General features: G+C 36.3%; 1 protein-coding gene and 1 long non-coding RNA gene across 3 annotated transcripts in view; both read right to left on the reverse strand.

The window, feature by feature from the left end:
- The window catches only part of LOC147838945 (uncharacterized), a 1,276,407-nt gene that overhangs the window by 958,263 nt on the left and 291,060 nt on the right, over window positions 1-27,084 (reverse strand). The gene's annotated exons all lie outside the window — the stretch shown is intronic.
- On the reverse strand, window positions 26-13,530 carry vtnb (vitronectin b). Of its 2 annotated transcripts, NM_001139461.1 has the most exon segments (9): window positions 26-434; window positions 1,660-1,817; window positions 2,331-2,559; window positions 4,251-4,397; window positions 4,920-5,076; window positions 7,132-7,271; window positions 7,355-7,576; window positions 13,195-13,314; window positions 13,417-13,530. In NM_001139461.1, coding segments are annotated over 9 exon segments (1,350 nt in total). In that variant the 5' UTR covers window positions 13,472-13,530; the 3' UTR covers window positions 26-312.

Consider the following 27,084-nt stretch of genomic DNA (forward strand, 5'->3'; position numbering starts at 1 on the left):
TACAGGCTACAAATAAGACAACATTGCTTGCACGAAACATTGTTTACTTTTATTCAGCATTTTGATACATGAACAGGTCACAAATTTGATCAAGATCATATATTGAAAAATATATATTGGTTATGACAATCTTTATCCTAATGTATGCAAAAAACTGTCTGCTACAACTGTAAAGATTAGAAATTTTTCAATATAATATTTTTTAGTAACTACAATGCTGACAGAGATTAATGGCTCATGAATGACTTCTAATCCAACAATGCTGTTCAAATCTGTATTTTCAGCTCAAATATAGAAATTCAGTTTTTTTTTTTATCTTTTCTCTGACAAGTCCTTTTCTTTACATCCCAACCAGTATTTGCCAATGGATCTTGGGTAAGGAGGAGTTACTCGGTCAATCCGTTTCGTCTGAAGGTCCACCCTGTAGTATTTGTCTAGAAGAGAAATACCACAGAATTCAAATACCGAAAAATAATATTTAGGAGTTGATATGCACTATAAAAAATCTGTAATTTTACTGGGGTGCTGGAAATAAGTGTAAAATAAAATAATGGGCATTAAATGACCGTAAAATAACAGACATTAAATTACAGAAATTTACCATAAATAACAGACATTAAATTGCAGAAATTTACGGTAAAGTAACAGACGTGAAATTACAGAAATTTACCATAAATAACAGAAATGAAATTACAGAAATTTACCGTAAATAACAGAAATGAAATTACAGAAATTTACCGTAAATAACAGAAATGAAATTACAGAAATTTACCGTAAATAACAGATATGAAATTACAAAAATTTACCATAAATAAAAGACGTGAAATTACAGAAATTTACTGTAAATAACAGATATGAAATTACAGAAGATTACCGTAGAATAACAGACGTGAAATAACAGAAATTTACCTTAAAATAACAGACGGGAAATTACAGAAATTTACCGTAAATAACAGACGTGAAATTACAGAAATTTACCGTAAATAACAGATATGAAATTACAGAAATTTACCATAAATAACAAACATTAAATTACAGAAATTTACTGTAAAATAAGACGCGAAAAACAGAAATTTACCGGAATAACAGACATTAAATTGCAGAAATTTACCGTAAAATAAGACGTGAAATTACAGAAATTTACCGGAATAACAGACATTAAATTACAGAAATTTATCGTAAAATAACAGTCATTAATTTACAGAAATTTGCCGTTAAAAAACTGACGTTAAATGACAGAAATTTACCAGGAATTTAAATTTAAGGAAATTTCAGTAATTTAATGTCCAAAATTTTAAGGTCCAATATTTTATGGTAAATTTCAGTAATTTAACGCCAGCACCCCAGCTGTTGGGAAAAAATGTACATTTACAGATTTTTTTTTACAGTGTGACTTTTTAAAAAGTTTTTTTAAAGTCTTTAATACTCACTGAGGTTGTACCTCATCATAAATATTACATAATAAATGTTAATACAATTTTAACTGTAACTATAAGGTAATAGTTTTATTTATGATGCAATGCTAATACTTTAACCAAATCTCCAGTATAAACGATTTCTGTTGTATTACAGTCCACCTTAAAGGGAAACTATAGCAGAAATATGTTTATATTATAAGGATTGACTATAACAGAATGAATTGATCATTATCTCTAGTACCTTTCTTGAAGAAGTAGACATTCTGCACAGGTGTGGCTTTCTCTTGAACAACCTCCACATCGACGTAATCCATCGGGTCGTAGCTCATGTCAAATAAAGATGGACGTCTTCCACGGCCTTTTTTCTGTTTTTTACCCTGTTTTTCTGTTCCAAAATACCTACAATAGAATTATTGCAATACGCTGTAAGGGTTCATAAATTTAATACACAAAGGGTCGGATGTTTAGACACATACAGTAGGAGGTTATATAATATAATATAATATAATATAATATAATATAATATAATATAATATAATATAATATAATATAATATAATATAATATAATATAATATAAAATAATATAATATAATATAATATAATATAATATAATATAATATTTTGAGACCCTTGATAAATGGAATTAAGTTGCAATAACACAATTCAACTGGGTGAAAATGTGTATCGTAATCAAATTAAGCTTTTAAAATTAAGTATATTTGTTTTTTGACCCTCTCTTAGAGACATAATTCAACCACAAGCTTCTATAATAAAGTATATGTTTTGCATATCAAAATAACAGATGACTCTGTTGTGATGTACTCAACTAATTTGTGATGATTTTGGATGCAATTGTATTATAAGTGGATCTCAGAAAATATAAAATCAAATAAATGTCCTCTTTAACAAACCTTTCCTCATAGTCCAGTCCGAAGTCTTCCCAGAAGAGCGATCGACTCACCCTGGCTTTGCTACCTCTAAGCCTCCTTCGTGTGTTTTGCCCTCTGCTCAGGCTGGTGGATGGAGACGGTGATGGGCCGGAGTTCACATACAGTCGACCCACCATTGCAGCATCCACGGGTGGTTTAATGCCAATCCAGTCTTTGGAAATGAAGCGTGGCCCTTTGTGATGCCCTTGAGCTTCATGGGTGAACAGCAGTGTTGGGTAAGTTACAAAAGGAATTAATTTCTAATTACCTCATTAAATCTGTAGTTAAATTACTTGACTGAAAAGTAACTTACTCAAAAAGCCATTTCATTTTCAATTTAAAAAGATTTGCATGAATGTTAAAGCATGCAGTGCTTAGCCTATAATTGAGTACACCTCGTTTTGAAAATGAATATTTTTATCCATTTCTCAGTGAATATAGGCATTGTATGTTGGTGCATTTAAACAAAACAGATTTTTTTAAACAGATATGTTAAGTAAAATTATATTTTAGTCACCAAAAATATTAAGAAATTGAAAGATAATACAACAAAATTTAAGTAAAATATTGAAAAAAAATACTTACAAAATTTAAACTAAATTTTTTTCAATATTTTTTGATTCTCTTGATTTTTCCTCTTTTTTTTATATGTATTTAAGATTTTTCTTTACAATCTAAATTTGGATGTACTAGTTTTTGGACCGTTATCATAAGTTATTTTGTTAGATAAGCTCAACATTTGGCTTCAGTACTGACTAATTTAATGTATATGCACAAAAATAATATTGTATAGTTTCCTATAAAAAATATAAATTTAAAAGATAGATTTGTGAGGGGTTTACTCATATATGCTGAGCACTGAAGATAATATAACATATCATTATATTATTTCAGTCTTAGTTAAACAGGACTTTTAATGTTAAGACTTAAATTCTCAACAATATATCAAAACATTTCAAATTAACCAGATATTTTATATATACCATATTTTGACATAAATGTTTTATTTTATTGTTTTTTAAGCATGTGCCAGATATACTGTATACACAATCACACAATAAATTTGCTCTAAATTTATAGCTGAAACTGTCATGAACTTTTCTCTAAATTCATTTTGGTAAGCATATGCAATTGCCTTGATAAATGTTAAATGTTTTTCTTAAGTTGACAAATATAATTGTTCTGCAAAACATACATTACTCTGAATATCTGAATTGATTTAAATAGAACTGCTGAATTTACAAGTAAGTACCGTATTTGAAGCAATTATATTTAAAGTAACTGTTTGTCACCTTGGAATTCTAAGGTTCTATCTGCATTCTGACTGATTTTGAGTTAATGAGCTTCAAAGTTTTTGCATTCCATAGCAAACAGAATGTGTGTAACATTTGTTTATTAAATGAAAAGTCTTTAAATGTAAACAACTTATAAAAAAACATTCCATAATGTAAATAAGTTTTCGTTTAATAAGAATTTCAAAAACTCAGTTTTGACAAAGTCAGATAGAACCTTATAATTCTAAGGTGAAATGTTATTAAGCTATTTAAAAATGAAAAGATTAAGGAAAAGAAAAATGATCCTTTGCATTAAGGAGCAAAGTAATTTAAGTACAGTAATCAGCTAGCTACTCATCGATGAATTTGCTCTTCAGTGTTTGTATTCTCAATAATGACTTCAAACCACACTGAACTGAGCTAAACTGAACTGAACTTAAACACCAAAAACTGAACTACCCTGATCCAGTTACTATGACCATTTATGTGAAGCTGCTTTGACACAATCTACATTGTAAAAGCGCTATACAAATAAAGCTGAATTGAATAGTGTAATTAATTACATCCAACACAACATTTGACCAGTTAATGGTATTTATTTGGTCATGTAATTTATTAACAGACTTACCGCCTTGAAAGAGCAGATCAAATATGTCAAAGTCACAATACAGATCTGTGTATCGTGTGAAGGCCACGGACGGTGAGGACTTGGTCATGCGGTCACATTCTTCATGGGACGGCTGATGTTTGAACTCATACTGGTAGTACTGGTCACCTGTGGATAAAAAATAATAAATGCTGAGAATATATCAATTCCATGGAAAGCCATCATTTGGACCTGTTGTGATGATTTGTGGATTAACCCATTAGAAGCCATAACCCAATATCCCTGGAATATTACAAAAAATAAGTTGTGTGTCCAACAGAAGTTTTTTGATTCTTAAATATTTTATAATGATAATCTTTTCAAACTTGAATGCATTGCGAGGCCTAAATACAATCGCAGAATTAAAATCAAAAACTTTAGTGTCTGTTCATGCAAGACCTCTTAAACATTGATACATACAGTGCATACAGCACTAACTGAGGTGAGTGAATCTGGGGATAGATTCAACATTTAGATAAATTGGTGAAATAATACCCACACTATACAGATTATGACAAAACAAAGTGATCACTTTTAACTGATTTGTTTTTAAACATTTCATTAAAAACTGGATGAGTATTTAATTAAAATGTGACTCATATCCATGCTTTGACCTTTAAATATCTTCCCTTTTCATTTTCTATGACGTACCTTTAAAGAAATACACCTTTTCCCTCCCATGATGGCCTGGAGCCGGAATTGCAAATGCAGCATCAACATCATCGGGAATCTTCTCGAAGCCCACAGCTATGTCTCTAGGATAATCTTCATCCAAGACGTCACCATCAAAACGCCAGTACTTGTTTCCCTGTGATACAGCATGCAGTGACTCAAACTTTGTTTCACTGTAAAATTTTTGTCAATAACTCATGACTCATGTGACAGCAGGCATCTTGATGTCAAAATTACATTAAAAAACAAGTAAAAAATGTGAATCTATTTAATGCCAATTGACTGCCTGTATGTCAAAATGACATCAAATTAACATCTAATATTGGTGGCAAAAAACACATCAACAATTGATTACAGTACTGTCAGTTATTTGTCAATTTGATGTTTATGTATACTGTAGTTTATGTATATTGTAGGGATACAAAATTTAGTGTAATTTTGTACTTTGTAATTGAAGCTTTTAGATGAATAAAACTTTTCTTATTTTATAAGAATAATGGGGGTGGAGGTGATCACCAGAATGGGGAAGTCCCAGAGTAAAGTGAGAAAATACGATACACCGGTGTTTTGGAATATGCAAAACTGTATCTGATTGGGCAGTTAAAGATTTAACCTGGGCCATCACCTGTAACGTCGGTGAGTGACACTGACAACAGAAGGTAGGATCCAAATGCAGGTTTATTCAAAGTCAGGCAAGCGATGGTTAATTCAGGTGCAAACAGATATATGTAGACAATCCAGAATCGTAATCAAACACAGGCGAGGGGTCAGAAGGCAGGCGGCAAACAAGGACAAAAGGATAAACTAGGCTAAGGTCAAAACACGGAGAAACAAGACAAGGAAAACGCGTTGTAGTGTTACTTTTACAGATAACAAGACTCTGCAATGTGAATGAGTGTGTGTGCTGCTTAAATACTGTGTGTAATCAGTCTCTGAAAGTCCTCAGGTGTGAATGTAAATCAAGCTAAATGAGAAAGCAGGTGTGTGGGCGAAGAGCATGTATGAAGTTGAAGTCCATTAACTGACAGATTTGTAGTTTCATGAGTGAGTGTTTACCAGCGACATCTGGTGGTTTGTTCACTGGTAAACATGACATCACCACACTGGTAGATCTGTCTCTGTGTAATCACAATAAGTGAGATACGAGACTTGTTTTGGAATACGGAAAAACTGACTTTATGCTGTTTTCATCTGTTTTAATATTATTTATAATTTTTTTTATACTTGTTTCTTTTATTCCTGTTTATGTAAAGCACTTTGAATTGCCACTGTGTATGAAATGTGCTACATAAACTTGCCTTGCCCATAAACATAGCCTTAGGGTCCACTCTGCTCTGATTGGCCAGATCGTGGCCCAGACTGTTGTGATTGGTTGAACAATAACACTAACTTCAGACAGATCAGAACAGCTTATTTCCTTTGCAGAATTTTTCATTTACAAATAGTATAAAAGGTAATTCCTGAAAAACACTCAAAAATGACACTTGCTGTTTGTTCAAACTACTGTGTTGAAACAACACAATTCTTAAGGTTTAAATCCTTCATGTTTTCCCAACACAAATCGATTTGTGATTTTGTACTGTGACCAGGCCCGGATTGGCTAATCGGGAGGACCGGGAGAATTCCCGGTGGGCCGGTCCGTTTTTTGGCCGAGAGGGCCGGTGTCCCTAGTTCCAGAATCGGTTGCTCTCAGCAGTCACACTTTTTAAAAATAATTTATTTATTTACTTGACCACAGCCTTCTTATTCATTATTTTACCGCAGCTCTGCTCTTTTTATCTATTTTCTTGTAGCCTCGTGAGCAGGATGCAGGTTAATGATGATATAACTAGATAAATCACCATTAAACACACAGCTGTTGTGGTACAGTGGTTAGTATGTTAGATTATGACGCGGACAACCTGGGTTCGGTCCTTGTCTGAGTAACAATTTTTTTTTTTCATTTTTATTGTTAAGACATACTGTAAGGGTTGTTGAACATTTGAAGTTCTAAAACAGCTGTTTTCTCAAAAAAAGACGTGATAGTGTAATTAGAAACTGAATTGGAAATAACCTTATTTTAATATAGTCAGTGGTGAACTGAGGTGGGCCGGTCTGAGGCTTGAAACTCCAGGGCTGAAAAAAAGTCCCACTCCGGCCCTGACTGTGACGCATAATGGGGCACTTCAGTATTACATCATTTTAAACAAACCTTGAATATGTATGTTTTTCCCTGGCAGTTGATGCGGGTGAAAGCAGCATCAATAGGACCGTTGATGCCCCAGACATCCTTGATGAGTTTGGGATACCCAGGCATGACCGATCTGTCATCTAACTCAAAGAAATAATCGCCTGAAACACAAATCAAAAGTGGCTGGTGTGGTCAGACTGCAGCTGAAACAGCCTCAATGATTACATTCCTCCTCAAAACTGACCTCTGAAGGCAAAGATTGAGCCATTCTTGAGCTGCATGAAGGCATCAAAGGTGCGTCTGCTGCAGGTGACAGCGTCCGGGTCTGGGGGAGCTGTAGGAGACACATAAGGGGCTGCTGTGGTGGTAGGGAGAGCTGTGGTGACCGTCAGATTGGTTTCTTCTGTCGGCATCACTGAAGTGGTCACATTTACCTCAGGCAAGTCAAACATGTCACCGCGAGCAACTAAGGCACAGATGAAAACATTCAGTAAGTAAAGTTTTCTCACAATCATTTATTCTCTGGTAATTAGTAAGAGATTAGAATGTGAATAAACATTCATATTTGGTTGATAATTCAGGAGCTGCATGCATGTTAAATGTGCCATACACGGGACTGGTTCAATAAATTAAATAAAAGGTAAGGACAGTAGGTACGTGCCTTCAAAAACTCTCTATACTCATTGATTATGTCATAAAATAACTCTTGAATCAGAAGGTCCTTATTGACCATATTTGGTAGGGTCTTAAATATAAAATTCATGCAAAGCAAGATTAAAAACTTACAATTTCCAAAACACTGCTTTTTCTATTATAAAGCACTTCACTGTTTGCCTTGTTACAAGATGTAAAATAAGTAAAGTAATGCTAAGTAATAATATAAGTGTCAGGTCAAAATACCCATCAGATCATTTATTATGCCATGTAGAATATGTACATTTTGGGGTCAGAGGGAACTACGGCTGTTTTGCCTTTAAACCACTCAGAGTGGGTTCTCCCTGCCCACTCTCAGGAAATAGGATAACCATAGGTGGATTTCAGGATAAAAACAGCAAAATGACAGACAGCAATTCAGATACAATTAAAACAGAGACCCACAGTCACACACACACACACACACACACACACACACTCACACACCCGCACAAACACACACACACACACACACATGTGCGTTTTTTACATAAATTCCAAAGCAACTTATGAAAAAAAAATTAAATGAGGAATTTACTAAAAAGCATTAAACAAAATTAGAAAACACTTTCAGATGTTCCCATGTTATACAGTATACTGTATTTAACATTTCATGCATATAAGTGGTCCTGCCACAATCAGAAATCAGCTGGACGAATTTAAAAAATAGTTAAATAGTTAAAACTATTAAGCTCCAGAGGAGCTGTAAAAAGAGTCTATTTTTCTTTAAGAGATCTGTTATGAGTATCAGCTGGAGTGCCCACAAAACCCCTGCGCACTCCAGCCATCTATTCATATCTGCTATTCATCTGGACTACAACAACCATGATGTTTCGTGCCAATCAACATCGCTACGGCTGTAAACAATCTAGACTGACACACACACACACACACACACACACACACACACACACACACACACACACACACACACACACACACACACACACACACACACAGCTAAAGATCATTCACACAAATTTGCACTCACTATACTGTATAAGCCCTCCAGTCACTCTCTTATATTGCGAAATCTTGTTTAACTGTTCAGTGTGCAATTATCAGCGTTCTCCTTGTCTTCACAACCGTGTTTTTGTTTCTGGACTGTTTCATTATATAGGTGAACAGCTGTAGCAGGTGTTGCACTGGAGTGCTCTGTAATGAGTTCTGTGAGCACTCCAGCTGATAATTGTAAAAAGATCATTATTCAAAATAAACTCATAATCTTCCACACTATGTTGCGCCCTCACTCCTAGATGAGACATGACACATTTCCTTAACCATTTAAAGAAATCTATTTAACTGGTATTTGTTCTAATGTCACTGAAACCCTCCAACAGCAGATTGTCCAGATGAAGGCATAGGAAGCTGCTCATCCCAAATCTGCTATTTCTAGAATATTGCATCTTTAAAATGTCACTAACTCATTCAAGTCCTCTAAAAGGGTTGGCTAAGAAACTACAGGCAATGAACCATGAAATTGTCTCGGTTGCAGGTTTGTGCGCTTTTCCGGAGTGTCTGTTTGATCACGTTGGTTTGTTTTTGTTCTCCTCGTGTATTTGTTTTGATCACTTGTGATGACGGCACTCAGCTGGCTTGATGAGCTCGCCAGCTGAGGCTCATATTCGGGTCTATATATGGGCCACGTTTTCTGTGTGTCTTTGTCAGTTCGTTAAGTGTGCTTATGGTGTGCTGTTCTGTCTGTGTGCGTAGGATCTGAGGACTAATTTCTGGACCCTGTTTCCCGTCTGATTTCTGCCCGATCTCTCCTAGCATTAGCACCATTCATTACTTGATTTTTGTTTGACTTTGTCAATAAATATTATTTTGTTTAACTCGCACTTGGATCCCTCTGAACATTCAGTTATTCGTGACAGAAATAGACTGATGAAGAGCAATTAAATAACAGAGGAGACATCATTTATCGGTAACACTTTATTTTGATGGTTTGTTTGAGTATTAGTAATCTGTTTGCTTAATACTGCTCCTTCAACAGACATTAGAAACTGCAAATACATGTTAACTTGCGCGAACCCTAACCCCAACCTAACTGTCTACTGATAATCTGAGAATTAGTTGGCATTTAGATATATTGTAACTTAAATTCAACAAACGGACCAACAAAATAAAGTGTGACCCATTTCATTTCATTAATTTTCTTGTCGGCTTAGTCCCTTTATTAATCCGGGGTTGCCACAGCAGAATGAACCGCCAACTTATCCAGCAAGTTTTTACGCAGCGGATGCCCTTCCAGCTGCAACCCATCTCTGGGAAACATCCACACACACATTCACACACACACTCATAAACTACGGACAATTTAGCCTACCCAATTCAATTGTACCACATGTCTTTGGACTGTGGGGGAAACCGGAGCACCCGGAGGAAACCCACGCGAACGCAGGGAGAACATGCAAACTCCACACAGAAACACCAACTGAGCCGGGGTTCCAACCAGCGACCCAGCGACGTTCTTGCTGTGAGGCGACAGCACTACCTACTGCGCCACTGCCTCGCCATGACCCATTTATTGTTTTAATATTTTAATAAGTGCATGCCAGATTATTTGTTTAATTTTACATAAATATATCTGTTATACTGAATAATGATGAAACAAAATTGTAAGCATACTTGGACATTTTATTTAAACATTAGAGCAGACATTTTTAGATGTTGTGTTTTATGGATTTATTATGTTTTCCAGACTGCTTTTAAAAGCCGTCGTCTCATCTTTGACCCACTCACTATATTTTTCTTCTCCGCAGCAATCTGTTGTAAACATTTATCAAAGGTTAGAAATAAATTTATATCAGGGAGGCACAGAGATAAGAGACATGTGGTTTGTGTAGAAAAACAAAGCAATCTTTTTATTTTGCATTATTTACAAAACAAGCTATCAATTTCTGCCTTTCATGAACTGGTACTGATATACTGTCATAATTTTCTGGTTGTTTGAAGTGTTTCTTTTTTTTCTTTCTTTCATTTGAATGCATTGTGTATGTGAATATAAATGTGAGACAATTTCATATCATTGTAAGACATAAGAATCAGCTTTAGCAAAACAAAAAAATATATAATTTTCATTAATGAATACCATTAACCACAAATACATTGTTCAAGAAGGTTACATTTTTATTTTTTACAGCTGGATTATAATGGATATATGCTGTTTTTAAAGTTTTTTTTTTTAAGTCCATAAAGCTAACATTTTCCATAGTTGAAATGAATCCTATTTGTAAACATTGTAAAACTACCCAAGCACTGCCCCTATCTGCCATTGGTCAGACAAAACAGAAAGCCCCGCCCTAAAATCACAACACTGGATGATGAAACAGTGTATTTGTGCCAGACAGTTCAAGCTGTTCACACAAACAAAGCAAAGCTTTCAGAGCACCAGTATTGTTTAACACTTTCCAGTCAAATAGATCCTTCAGTGGCGTACTTATCTGTGTCGCAAACTGAAAACTTTTATTTATAGAATATTTTATCAAGCCTAATTAAATATCTATACCCCATTATAATATTACATTTAATAATTAATTGCAGCTCATGATGCACTGGTATTTTCTTTATTTACATATCCAAAACACATAAATGGACCTTGGTTTGTGATTCAACAGCTTTTGGTGTTGAAACTTTAACTTTCAGCAAAGGTTTTAGTTATTTTAAGCAAAATATTGTGTGAGCAATTTTTCCAAATGTATTTCTATGTATTATTTATACAAAGAAATACATTTGGACAAATTGCAAACATCTGCAAGTGCTTTTTTTGTTCTGTAATTTATAAGGCGCATTAAAATGTTATGTTTTTACAGTACAGAACAATTTAATGTGTCCTTTGTGAACAAAAGATTTAGATTTTACGTATTTTATTCTTTGAAACATTTTAGGAAATAGGTATCATGGTTTTCACAGAAGCAACTGTTTTTAGAATTAATAACAAGAAGAGATATTGGTAACACTTTATAATAACTACACACTATAAATCATTTATTAAGCATTAGCAAATAGGGAATTCATTATCTGTTAAGCATTAACTCTACATTAATAAGTGTTAGTAAGCAGTTTATAACTGCAGCTACAAATGCTCCATTCTTGACTTATAAGCACCTATATAATGTGTTTAAAAATTGCAATTTCATACTTAGTTAATGATTAATTTTTCATTACTAAATTAAGTATCGAATTATTTACAAACTGTTTGTATTTAAGAGTAGCTGAGGGTTTTTATGATCATTCAGAATGAGTTAGTAAACGATTAATAAACTATTGAAATCAACATTTATATGTCTTATTATTCAGGCATATACTAATAGTTAACTAATATGTTAATAAATGCTTTATTAACTCAACTTCATGCAGTTTTGTGACCTAATCTAAAGTGAGGACTATTCATGCTTTATAAATCCTTTATAAATGACAAATAAAGGCTCAGTTAAATTCTAAACAGAAAAAAAATACATTATTTATTTCTCTTCATTTAAAGATACACAAATGAAACTGTACTTCAAATGAAAAATAAATCTTTGCAACCTTATCTAAAATAAAATCACAGTAGAGTTTAAACATTACATCTTATCAAAATGTTAAATTATTATATTGTTGTTGTTTTATCCAGTTGGATGTCATATTTTGACACTCCTGTTATTCAGCAATGTTTAAACTTTACAGTAATTTTACTTTTTAGAAAGATTGCACAGATTATCGTTCATTTGATACTGAGCCTTTATTTGTCATTTATAAAGCATTTATAAAGCATGAATAGTCCTCACTTTAGATTAGGTCACAAAACTGCATGAAGTTGAGTTAATAAAGCATTTATTAACATATTAGTTAACTATTAGTATATGCCTGAATAATAAGACATAAATATTGATTTCAATAGTTTATTAATCATTTACAACTCATTCTGAATGGTCCTGAAAACCCTCAACTACTCTTAAATACAACTGGTTTGTAAATAATGCGATACTTAATTTAGTAATAAAAAATTAATCATTAACAGAGTATGAAAATACAATTATTAAGCACATTATATAGGTGCTTATATGTCAAGAATACAGCATTTGTAGCTGCAGTTATAAACTGCTTACTAACGTTTAGTAATGTAAAGTGAATGCTTTACAAATAATGAATGCACTATTTGCTAATGCTTAATAAATGATTTATAGTGTGTAGTTATTATAAAGTGTTACCATGTCTTCTAATACTTTAACTTCACCTTCACAGCAATAAATTATATTTTAATAGTTTTAAAGGAAAACTGTAAATAATATATTAATTGCAACTTGCATGATCTTCGTCCAAAAATGTCTTATAAATCTGTTTGCATTATTATAAGTAGCATATACTTAAATATTTTCAATGACTGAATATTAATTCGGCTCTTACTTTTTGTCCGACAAGTGGTGTCAAAATCCTCACAGCAGCTTCCATAATATTTGCACATTCGGTCACATTGGCATTTCTTTGTAGGATCAAAACCACTCCGGCAGCGTCCCTCGCATGTTTCTGTAAGAAATATGCAATATAATGTATAAATTATTAATGTGGCAGCTCAATAACCAATAAGTATCTTTCTCCTAATAATAAAGCACTTAGTGATAATCTTACCCTCCGCAGCAAAACAAGTTGCCAAAAATAGGGACAATAAAATCGCCAGTTTCATGTTTAACGGCACAGTGAGCAACGAGTGCTTGATTTGTTCTAGAAACAGCAATGTGTTGGAGCGACAGAGGACAGGTCAGACATCTGTGCCGATCGATGGTTCCAAAAGTCACCCGTCCCCCTGTTTGTTTAGCCTGAAAACATCAATGGTCACTAGAGAAGTTGTCCTGTTAGGCATGCTTGCTATGAGGCCAGCATGTTGATCTTCAGTTAGGAGAATGTAACAAAGATGTAACCAAGAAGGCCTGAATAATCAGTAAAGGCCAACATAAGTGACACTGTGTACAGCTTGAAATGTATAAATAAAGTACTGAACTGCTATTGAACTGTCTACTATTGATTTCACTGAGCAGCTCAGCTCACTGCAGTTGTAAAATGGCTGATGTTTAGTCCTTCTAAAGAGTCTTTTAATAATATGAACCCTCTTGTGCTTATAAATATCTCTTAATGCAATTCATAGAGTAAATAAATGGAAGTTTTTTATAGTGCAGCTGTACAGTTTAGATATTAGATATAAGAGTAAGATATTAATAATGTTTTTGTTGATTTATTATGAGCCATGACACAAATCAACCTACTGTACAAGGTGAATCACACGATTACTGTTGAGGTACTGTATGCCTGCTATAATTACTGTAAGAGACACCCTAATGATTTGAACTTACAGCTGCTGCAATTGTCATGCACTTCTTGTCAGGGAAGAATACTGTGATCTGAAGTAAATCTCCTCTGAAGGCCAGAGGGCGCTCTCACAGAAAACCCAAATACCCACAAAGAACACACCTATAGGAAATCCCCATACAGTAGGATAGCGGTTGCTGACTAAACATATGATTTAACTGCTTCCATTGATTCAGCGTGACTAATAATCACAAAACGATGTAATTATCTCACATGAGGAATTATTTCAAACACTTGACTGAAATTATAAGGTGTTTTTTAAGTAAAAACATGTTATTATATGTGGTAATTGTCAGGACTTTCCCCACCATGTGATTCCTTTGTTCTGTTTTCCTGTCATCTACCAGTATTCATTAGTTCCACCTGTGTTCACACCCGTTTGTCATTAGTTAATAATGATTTTTGTATTTATGCTTCCTAGCAGGGATGGGCAGCAGTATTTATGATAGATGTATTTCAAATGCGTATTTCAAATACAAAAAAGTATTTTGTAATTTGTATTTTATGTGTTTTTTGAAAATAGGTTAATACTTTGTATCAAAACACTTTAGTGTCTTGTATTTTTGTATTTTTAAAATAGTGTAAAATACTTTGTAAGAAGTCTACAGGGTGACCATTAGTGGAAAGAGCACTGTAAAGTCATACTGAAGTAAAAGTACTTGCCTAAAAATGTAGTGAAAGTAGAGTAAAAGTATCTGTAGTTATGTATCTGTAACAGGCCCGGATTGGCTAATCGGGAGGACCGGGAGAATTCCCGGTGGGCCGGTCCGTTTTTTAGCCGCGAGGGCCAGTGTCCCTAGCTCCAGAATCTGTCGCTCTCAACAATCACACTTTTTTTTTATTTTTATAATTTTTTATATTTTTATAATTTATTTTATTTCATTATATTTATTATATTTTCATTATTTTACCGCAGCTCTGCTCTTTTTATCTATTTTCTTGTAGCCTCGTGAGCAAGATGCAGCCTGCAGGTTAATGATGATATAACTAGATAAGTCACTATTTAATGCAAAGCTATTGTGGCACAGTGGTTAGCACGTTAGGCTATGACGAAGCCAACCCCGGGTTCGGTCCTTGTCTGAGTAACTTTTTTTTTTCCCTTTTTATTGTTAAGACATATAATACTGTAAGGGTTGTTGAACATTTGAAGTTCTAAAACAGCTGTTTTCTCAAAAAAAAAAAAAAAAGACGTGATAGTGTAATTAGAAACTGAATTAGAAATGACCTTATTTTAATATTGTCAGTGGTGAACTGAGGTGGGCCGATCTAAGGCTTGAAACTCCAGGGCTGAAAAAGAGTCCCACTCCGGCCCTGATCTGTAAGTAGGAGTAAAAAGTAGACCTTTCAAAAGTACTCAAGAGTAGTGAGTAGTGAGTATTACGCTGTAAAAAGCTGATGTGTTTAAATCTAATTTGTGCTTGTGTGTATAAACGTAACATTCTGTAGTGCATCTAGTTATTGCCCAGCAGGCACACAACATCCTAAAACTTTAATATTTGGTTAGAAGTTGTGATGTCAGGTGATTATGTTTAATTCAATGTCTAGCCAGCGTCTAGGGACAATGTTGTTTTGATGTCCAATAACGACGTCAAATGATGTTGATATTGGGTTAATTTTAGGTTGTTAGAAAGTGACCAAAATCCAATGTCAAGCCAACATCTTAAACCAACATCATAATGACATCAAATACTGACATTTATTTGTTAGGTTTTGCAACCAAAATCCAACATCTGATAGACTTCATAGTGGTAACGTCCACACAGTCAAGCTGTAACATCATTAGACGTTGAAATTTTGGTGGTTTTAGGATGGACATTAAAATTCGCCTGACATTGAGTTCTAACTTCAACCTGACTTTCATTTCCAAACAAAATGCAACTCCCCTATGACGTTGGGGTACAACATCAGTCTAGTGTCATGTTGATGTCCTGTAAACAGCAAACATCAGTAAACATCCTTCATCTTCTGATCAGTGACATGCATCTAAACAGTCTCTGGGTCAAATGCATGCAAAGGTTTTGGACAGCTTCTTGGACACTTGATGCTTCCAAACAGTTTGCTGCATTTATAAAGTGCACATGTCTTGAGGTAAATCATTATGAGGCGATTTACCTTCCATGTGCGATCTGATTGGACAGGAATCACAGGATTAGTTGTTCAAATACCCATAGACAAGAAGTAGTGACTGCAGGTTGAAAGAAAGTAGTGGAGTAAATGTGCTGATATTGCTCTTAAAATGTACTCAAGGGATTCCTGAGTTGTAACACACACACAAACACACACTCAAACACTACGATCAATTTTACCCTACCCAATTCACCTGTACCACGTCTTTGGACTTGTAAGGAAAATCGGAGCACCCTGAGGAAACCCACGCGTACACGAGAAACCATCGACCTTCTTGCTGTGAGGCGAACGTGCTACCGACTGCGCCGCCACAATGTTCTCATACTAACTTGTTACTTTGATACATTTGTGACTGGTGTATTTTGTTGTTTATTTTGATACATCTAAAATTGAAGTATTTGGTCTTTTATTTTACACCCCTGCTCCCATGTTTTGGTTATTATCATCCTGCTCATCTGTTCATTGGTGTTGGTTGTTCCTGTTTCCCATGAAGATTATGTGAATAAGTTAGAACATGTTTTGATAGTGCCTGATTCCAGTATGTTTGTGCAGAGTGCCCCTTGACAGTAATTTCGTATGCAGCATTTACTAAACAGAGTCGTAGTTCATTTAGAAGCTACCTGTGCCATTACCACAGAACTATTGTCGCAATGTCATCATCGACTGATCAAACTGCATTCAAATATAAAACTGAATTTTGTGTAACCAATTTTTCTTCATCTGAGCGCACCTGCTGGAGGTTTCCCAGAATGGGCTTTACTGCACACGAAAATGACCTTTGATTAATCTCTAAACTCTGGAGCAGGGGTGTCAAACTCAATTCCTGGACAGTTTAGTTCCAACCCTGCTCCAACACACTTACCTGTAGGTTTCAAACAAGCCTGAAGGACTCAATTAGTTTGATCAGGTGTGTTTAATTAGGGTTGGAACTAAACTGTGCAGAGCTGCAGCCCTTTTGGAACTGAGTTTGACACCTGTGCTCTAGAGTATGTTTAATATAATCAAAACAAGTGAGCTTTGAACAAGAAGCAAACACCAACAAAGAATATCTGACGATGAACTAAATACCAATGTAAACTAACATAAAAACCAAAATACGCAGGTGAAAATTAACTGAACGTAGAAAATTAAATGTGATGAAATGATCTTGTACCAGTAAACAGGATCAAAAGAAAACTAGGACTAAATGCCAGGGAATCAAGGACACAAATTAAGTGTGGCATTACTCTCCCCTCAATGCAGATGCGACCACACGTCATAACTCACTTTACGGGAAGACAAAGTGTTGGGAGGAGCCAGGAGCACGTGGGCATACACTCAGAGGCCAGTTAGGTGGGCAGCAATGGTGGACTTAATGACAGGAAGAGCCATGGTGGAGATGGGAGTGTCGACACCAGGAGACTGACCAATGGAGCAGGATCTGATGGCAGTGGCGATTAAAGGGGCATTCATTATTTCAAATGGCGACCAGTGGCTTCCCTGCTGAAAAATCCAGCTTAAACCAGCCTAGGCTGGTTGGCTGGTTTTAGCTGGTTGACCAGCCTGGTTTTAGAGGGGTTTTGGCCATTTCCAGGCTGGTTTCCAGCCATTTCCAGCCTGGTCTTAGCTGGTCAGGCTGGGAGATGACCAGCTAAAACCAGCTTGACCAGCCTAGCCAGGCTGGGAGCCCAGCCAAAACCAGCTATTTCCAGCTAAAACCAGGCTGGTCAAGCTGGTTTTAGCTGGATTTAGCTGGTCATTTTCCAGCCTGACCAGCTAAGACCAGGCTGGAAATGGCTGGAAACCAGCCTGGAAATGGGCGAAACCCCTCTAAAACCAGCCTGGTCGACCAGCTAAAACCAGCCAACCAGCCTAGGCTGGTTTAAGCTGGATTTTTCAGCAGGGTTGCACATGTAAATACAGTGTGACGCTCTTTTAGTGCGCATGTGATGTGATGTGCTCATGTTTTCCAGGCATGCTTAGACTGCAAGAAGTTGTAAAACATCTTACATTTTTAATGCCATTTGCGCACCATGAGTCAGGTAATAAGAACCAACAAATCAGCTTCGCACTTTGTATAGAATATAAACATTTCAGTAATAACCGTAGACTAAGTTTCTCAGACAAACACAGAGCAACCCAACACTGCAGTGCTTTTCACTTTTCTCCATAAATAATACTTGTATCAGGGTATGTAGCATTAGTTTGTCAGTTGTGGATCCCCAAAGAGTGGGGTTGATAATTGCCCAGCAATGACATATGCCACAAGAACGCAAGTCATCAAGCAAGCACCTTGCCTTTTCCATACTGTTTTAGACACAATGTGGAAATGGTCCCTGAGGTAGAGATGTAGAGCTGAAGCCTCGGGTGACTGAGGCAGAGATCTAGAAGATCACCATTGATGTGGAGCAACAAAGGACCAAGGTGGAACTGGAAAGATGGAGTTCAACAAGAAGTCAAAGGGAGACGGGTTATGACTGACCAAGACAGAGCTGGAGGACAGAGGTGGAAAATTGAGGAAGCATGGCACTAAGGTGAAGCCAATGGGTCAAAGGATTAAGGGGGAGTCCAGCAGAGCTCAGAGACTGGAGGAAGAGATGAATGATATTTAAAGGTGCATTAGGTCTTCAGAAGCATTTTTTTGTTGTACTGGTTGAAAGTCTCTTCATAGTCTAATAGTAATGATTACAGTAAATGATCTAAATGTATTTATATGTATTTTTATATTCTGGGTACCTAAAAAATGTTCATCGAATTAAATAGAGTCGGACTGGCATCTCTCATAATTCTGATAAGTAGCCCAATCTGTCTGCCAGCAAATGCAGATTTGGACAACTGCGCAGCCGTTTGTACGCAGCTCCGCCAACCGCCGCGCGTTCACGAGGGAGAGGATGCGTGCGATTGGTAAAAACCTGCTGAATCAAAACTTTTTAAAAACCTGAATCAATATTGGAGTTACCTTTGCACGCTGGAGAAAGGATGACAATGGCTAAATGATTTCTCTTAGACAGGTAATGTTCTGTTTTAAAACTGTTTTAGCTTCATGCAAAGCTGATGTAACGGTAGTTGTTGTCACAAACGGGTTATATCTTCACAGAAGTGTTGTTCAGCCACTAAAATCTTCAGTTTCATAAGGGACTTTTTACAGCTTCGATAATCTAGATTGTAATTAGTTTAACAACAAAACACAAGTAAATAGCGCTATTCCGCCTAGTCTCTCCCTATATTGTTTACCATGCAACTCTAAATAATCACTCTGAAACAGCATGTCAGTTTGGCTTGCACGGCGCCAGACAAGCACTGGTCGCTTTTAACACATGAGAGAGGGTTTTTTTGCTGTGCTCATATTTAAGGAAGCGTGGCTCTAGACGGCAGAGGAGGGACTGTGATTCAGAGATTTATGCTAAGCTGTTAGCATTGTGGAAGATCACCTACTGCACCTTTAAAGTATGATTCAAAAGCAGAGGTGACTGGAAGCCCAGTGGCAAAACTGCACCAGCAGATGGAGCTAGCTGAGGGTGACCAGAGCGACAAATGGCACTAATGTGATAGTACAGATGCACTTAATGGGATAAAGAGAGGCGGTAGTAGAAGTAGCCAGGGTAGGGTCTCAAAAGGCTTGTGGGTGACCCATAAAAACTTGGGGGGTACCTATAGAAACCGAAGACACAGGAACAGCTCACCCTCAGCAGCATGAGTATCAAAATTACCACTTCAAAATCAATTGTGTAAAAGTGTTCTGACTTAAAAAGCAAATCAGCAAAGACCAGCAGCCAATCAGAAAGCAAGAGACAGCAATACTTTTTACATGCAGAACAAATATCTTTAAAATGCGAGTTCTTTCATTGACATATTCAGTGGCAGACCACCCCTGTATTGCACTTTTATACCTTTTTATTTCTCTGCGTACCTTCTTTATTTAAGTGTGCCACACAAAAACTCACAGCTGCTTCATCATTGTAAAATCAAATCTAATTCATTTATTTTCTTTTTGGCTTAGTGCCCTTATTAATCCTGGGTCGCCACAGCGAAATGAACCGCCAACTTATCCAGCACATGTTTTACGCAGCAGATGCCCTTCCAGTTATAACACATCTCTGGATAAAGTGCTGGATGTAATGCTCAGTTTTTCTTTCTGTATTGTTGTGAGCATTTTGGGGGTATAATTTCTCAGGCAAAATTTATGTACGATTAAATCTAATCAATTAGATACTTTTTTTTAATCGTTTCACAACCCTATTCAAATGTGCATTGAGCAATTAATTTCAATCTTCTTTCATAATTTTGATTAGGTTGCTAGTTATATACTTCAGAAAGTAATTATCAATTATTAACAATTTTTGCTGAAGTATAGATAAGTCGTATCACTTTTGTTCCATGATATTTCCTGTAACTTGATGTCCTGCCAGACTTTATTATAATTCAAAAATAGCACAAATTGCTTTGTGGAAATTAGATGATCATGTAAAATGAATGGACTTTGTCTTTTATTGAGGTCAATATCCAAAAATGGGTCATAGACAAAGAGGTAAAAGTCCAAATTCAGGAACAAGGAAGTTCATCGTTAAAGTTCTGTCTTAACTTAATCCAGTGCCAAATTACAGTCCAATTGATAAGTCATGTAATACCTTTAATCAGAAAACCTTGGGAGGGCCATGAGAACAGACTTTTTGGTATGATCATTTCCCATATACAAGACCTAAAGACCTACTCGTTGTACCATTTCAAATTACAAAACATTAATGAACTTTTACTTTTCTTTGAAAGGGTATAAAAAACTTTCTAAAAAATGAATGTGAGTGAATTATCTGAAGAATAACTCTACAGAGTGGTAAATGGTTTGGATTTTCAGAAAGTTTGCATTGCAATATCAAAATACAGAAAGACACATACTATCTGGTCTCTTGGTTGTGATTGATTTAGTTTGTAGCTGCTCAGATTTGGTTATATTTGTATGATGATTGGATTTTGTAAAAGTTCTAAACTTTTAAACGGAGATTATAAAATATGTAATTGTTTTGTGGCATTCTTGTTTAGATCATACATGATATGTAACAGCTGATTACACAAATGACAGTTTGTCAGAGTATATTACATATATTAACATATATATTATGTTACTTTATAAAGGTGTCATTTGAAACTTTTAAACACCCCAAATAGACTTTGTGATGTAAAAAAAAACAAGTATAATGATATAGCTACAGCAGCAATTTTCCGGGCCAAGCACTACAGAGATAAACATAGATTTCAGGATGATTTTAGTTCAAACGTGTGAAAATCACAAATACATTCGCGGGTTATTTGAGTGAATGATTTATCACTTTTGACCAATAGGTGGCAATGCTGCCAAAATAATGTTGTGTGGTCAACCGGGGTGAATGTAACACATAGACACACACACATGCACGCACCATACCTGTCAACATTGGGATGTGAAAATAAGGGATTTGCCCCCCATAATAAGCCCCCCTCTTATTTATTTATATCTCTTTATTTATTAATATCTCTTATTTATTTAGATTTTTTTCGTTTAATTACATTAAATAACAGGTGTCACTTTAAAAATGCATACATTTAACCTTGTAATGAAGGTATTCGTCTGCTTTCCTAACTTTTTATGCTTATTTAAGACAAAATTAGTTGTGTTTGAAAAAAAAACCCACCAAGATCAACATCTTTAGATGTTATTATTATTAATTATGTGTATATGTCTGTTCAGGGTGAGGCAGTGGCGCAGTAGGTAGTGCTGTCGCCTCACAGCAAGAAGGTCGCTGGGTTGCTGGTTTGAACCTCGGCTCAGTTGGCGTTTCTGTGTAGAGTTTGCATGTTCTCCCTGCCTTCGTGTGGGTTTCCTCCGGGTGCTCCGGTTTCCCCCACAGTCCAAAGACATGCGGTACAGGGGTCTGTTCTTCGTACGTGGATTACTCAGTTAGCTGGATTTGAATATTGACGATTTGACATGATCCAGGATCGTTTCGTTCTTCAAAGCTGATCCGAGAGTTGTTGTCATAGCAACAGTTCTGCTAGCTCAAACCTGATCGGAAGCAGGTTCAATTCATATAAACAGGATTAGATCGGCTCAGATCAAGCAAAGATAATAGAGAAAGTACCGAATTATGATATTTTCTTACAGTAGTAGTTATATACACTTGGGAAAATAGTAAAAAAAATGTAACTATACATATAAAGTTATAGTTATTAATAAAATAAAGTTATATTAACAAAACTTATGCAATCTGCACCCTCGAAATGAAAGTACAAAGAGAAAATTTATTGATATGAACTTTTTAGATCGCTTTAGTACAATTTGTGTATGATAATAGAAATGCAGAATATGGGACTTTTTAAAAAAAAGCAATAATACATTTATGCAGTCATGAACATGTTTTGACAGTTAATATACCAGTGATTTGATGCTTCACAAAAGTTGCAGACGCCTTTACCAATATGAAAACGCTTTTTTTAAACAACCAGTTATTCTTTACACCGATTAAAAAACGGCTACTATAATAAAGAAAATATTTTCTAAATGTGGAACTAAATACATTGATATGCATTGAAATACATGATGAATACACTTGACACATGAAAGTGTAAAGCCTGCAGCTCACAACAAATGTGGAAGGTTATTGCTTATCATATTTAACAAACCGTTTACTGCTAATTTGATGTAATTTTGCTCACATGGATAATTGAATATTAATCAGATGATGTCATTACGCTGCTGTGCCGTCAGCCAATCGTTGCATTGCTGATCATGATTTCGAGGATCGATAGATCTGTCCTTTCACAACACACGCAGCGATCTCAGATCAGTTTATCCAGACATTCTAATCTGATTCGCGAACTCGTTTGAAGAACCAAATTAGCGAGAGATCAGTTATCAAGATTAAAAGATCCAGGATCTGCCAAATCATCTTAGATCATTTAAGCGAGGTACAAAGAACAGACCCCAGGTGAATTGTGTAGGCTAAATTGTCCGTAGTGTATGAGTGTGTATGTGAATGTGTGTGTGTGGATGTTTCCCAGAGATGGGTTGCGGCTGAAAGGGCATCCGCTGTGTGAAAACTTGCTGGATAAGTTGGTGGTTCATTCCGCTGTGGCGACCCCAGATTAATAAAGGGACTAAGCCGACAAGAAAATGAATGAATGAATATGTCTGTTCAGACATGCGCCCAAAAGTCTGACTTTCGCTCCGCTTCAAATCGCGTGTTCAGAATCCGTTTGGGACACAGCGTCTATTTATCACTATGGAGCGCGTCAGCTGACAGTCATGCACCATTATATGACTGTTTTGAGGATTGCATAGGAGGGGTGAAGGCACCTATAATGAAAGGGAAGGGGAATCGCACCGTTCTTATATTTATTTCAGAGTGTTTTCATGCCAAAACAAAGCGAAAGCACAGAACAGACTCACATTTAAGGGAGAGGGGCGGTCCCTGGTGGTTCGGCGGTATGGGTTGCGCACAGGGAGGCTCGGCTCTTTAATGTTCCTAAGCCACCCTTTAGAAAAACACTGAAAATGTGGGAGAAATACGGGAAAATACCTTTACGGGATGATAGTGGGATAGAACTGTAAAATACGAGAGAATCCCAAGAAAAATGGAGGTTTGACAGGTATGGCACGCACACACAATTTGAATGCATTTTGGCATCCTCAAAATATGTTAAAATTTAAAAACGCATAAAGGAACTATGGTCAAATGTTGTATCATTATTATAAATGTTGTTGACATCATCAGATTTTATATAATGTTGCTCCAAAACTCTTCAAGAAGACTCAGGGAATGTGCTAAAAACACAGTGAGTTAGACACATAATGATTACACACCAGGGAGAGTTAATAATGAGTTAATTTCTGTTTATCTTTTTAAAGGGTTATTAGCATAAACAAAGCTTTAGAGAGTTGGTGCTGGAGGCAAGCAATCCTTCATATTCAGATCTTAAGCTTGTATTCAAGTTCAAGTTCTTCTTGAAATAAATAAATACATACATACATACAGTACATCTGAATGCTTAAACCACCGTCTTGTGACTGTCTTGTAGCTTTGTGCCAGGGGACGGTGTTGTTCAATTTTCCTCAGATGTTTCAACTCCAACGTCCTCCAGTTCGTTTGTCAGCAATGATGGCCAGTCACTGCCCATCTTCTTCTGGCTTCCAGCTCAACTAGGAACCAGGAATTACTAAGAACCTACCAGAGCCAACAAGAGGCCCTTCCCATTCCTCCCACATCCTTGCTATTGCCAGGGCATTTTAAGTCAACATCAAATCAAAATTTTAAATGTTTACTAGCGCACATTATTAATCTTTAAGTAAACAAATTAATCCACTGAAAAAAAAGGTTTGTTTTGGAAATCTTCAGTCAAAACATGACCATTTGCTCCTGTGTTTGGAGTGGCGGTCCTTCTCTTTTGACATCAGTTTGATGCTTCAGCCATGAGATTCATAACCATGCCCCTCGTTAGCTACAAGGTAGCTACATCAAAATACTGAAATAAAAGTTTCACAAGGACACTGAAAAATGCAGCCAACAGACTTGGCTATTGGGAACAGGCAAGTCTGCCCCGCTTTGTCATTACAAGGCATCTTTTCAACTGTCCTCCCAGAGCACCCTTAATCAGGATAATCCTCTTCCTTGACCTCATGACCACATCAGGCATTTTATTTTGGGATTATATAATTTCCTGCCCAAGTCCACAATCCTTTTTCAAGATTGTGCTGCCTCCAGGAGGCTCTGTTTTGGTCTTCTCCCTCCCTTATGTACTGGATTTATAAGTCTGACCTCACATACAGTAGGTTTGGTGCTTTCCTACTCCAAGACGCTGGCCAGTTCACTGAGTGCAGTCTTTCACCACACCAGTATGTGCATCAATAAGCATCTCCCTCCACATAAACTACATACTGAGTCCTCCATCTTTCATTGGTGCTGGAAGCATGTCTGGGGTAGGAAAGAGATCTAGGGACCTACCATACACCCTGCACCAGGGGCGGACTGGCCATCTGGCAATTCTGGCAAATGCCAGAAGGGCCGGACCTATTTTGAAATCTGGGCCGGTCAGTTTTGTTTTTAGTATGTATTGCTTTTAAGTGCAGACACCTTTTATCTCTTGCTAGATGTGATTTTATGATGATGATAATAAAAATAATAATAATAAATGTTAAGCATTTGGCCCAATCGGCAACTGCCACCTCGTTTCAACATGGGCCGACCCAATCCAAGGTTACCCGGACATAATCAAAATCTGGCAAGAATGTCATATTATTTCACCATCTTTACACCAAAATAAATAGTGAATGTGCGTGTCCGTGGATGGGGCTGTGTCGGAGTGGTAATGTGGGCTGGTGTGGCAACAGTGCCAGGGCTGAATTTTTGTCCCAGTCCGGCCCTGCCCTGCACAATGTGGTGCCAGATGCAATTCAAGTGTTTTTGCTTTAGCTCAGCGCTGGATCATTTCCTTGACCTGTGCCCACATTGTTTAAAAAGCAAATGCAGTTGTGTCCATTTGTGCACCCACAGGTGGTTTTCACATGCTGGTGTAAAAAGTAGGTGTGTTATGTGTCTTTGTTGATGCTTAGCTATTTTGGGGCAACTGAAATAGACTGCAACATTGACTAACTAAAAGCCGGTCTAAAGTCAATGGCAATGAGTGTGTTAGTGATATGTGCCTATACAAGACCAAAAAGCCTATACACAATGTCCAAAGCGCACCTGTGCTGGTTACTTTAGATCATGTGATTAGATAATTAAAACAGAGTTTCCAAAGTTAGGACCAAGTTGTTTTTCTCTTTGGCAGATCCCACTTAGTTCAGGCTCCTTGTAGTTGTTTGCTTGTCTCCAGCCATGTGTGGGACCTCAGTTTGGATCATATCACTTTTGGATTTAAAGGTCTAGAGTCCTTGTCTCCCCATGCACTGCTTCTCAATAATGTCCTTCAACTTCAGCATGCTCTCTTCAGCATTGCTTTTGTCATCGAGGGAGGCTTCATACCACTTCCTTGGGCATTTTATTGGGTTTCCTCAATTGATAATATAATATCCACCTCAGTCACTTGCTCATGTCGCCAAATCAACAAGTGTCGTCAGGACCCACCTTGCTCATGAAATGGAGTAGCAAAAGTAAAGCCATCCATAAAGCCTCTAATTGGAGATTGGCGGGTACTGAACTCCATTATTCACCATCTGGATTTCTTCCTTACAGTCATTATGAGCAGAATCAATCATAATAAACAAGATAGAGGAGATTTTACAACTGGTTACAATTCAATTCAATTCAGCTTTATTTGTATAGCGCTTTTACAATGTATATTGTGTCAAAGCAGCTTCACATAAATGGTCATAGTAACTGAATCAGGGTAGTTCAGTTTTTAGTGTTTAAGTTCAGTTCAGTTCAGTTTAGCTCAGTTCAGTGTGGTTTGAAATCATTACTGAGAGTCCAAACACTGAAGAGCAAATCCATCAATGTGTAGTTCTACAGATCCTGAACCATGCAAGCCAGTGGCAACAGCGGAGAGGGAAAAAAACTTCACCAATAGGAGAGTGAAGAAAAAAACCTTGAGAGAAGCCAGACTCAGTTCGGCACGACCATTTTAATTTCTCCGCTGGCCAATTTCCCTTTACTAGGTCTGACCACGGCATTGTAAAAGGGGCGGTCTTAAAATGTAACTGTAAATCCTTCAAAGTAGCTGGTGATCATTTCTCTGATGTGAAAAGGCAAATAGTAGTGTTCCAACGCTGCTTTAAAACACTGTCCATTTCAATTCTCTATTTTCCAATGGGCTGTTTTTATCACATTTCATGCAAAAAACATGAAACCTTTTATGGGA

The sequence above is a fragment of the Danio rerio genome, chromosome 21 (assembly GCF_052040795.2).
Source record: "Danio rerio strain M-AB ecotype USA chromosome 21, GRCz13ab, whole genome shotgun sequence".
NCBI lineage: Eukaryota > Metazoa > Chordata > Actinopteri > Cypriniformes > Danionidae > Danio > Danio rerio.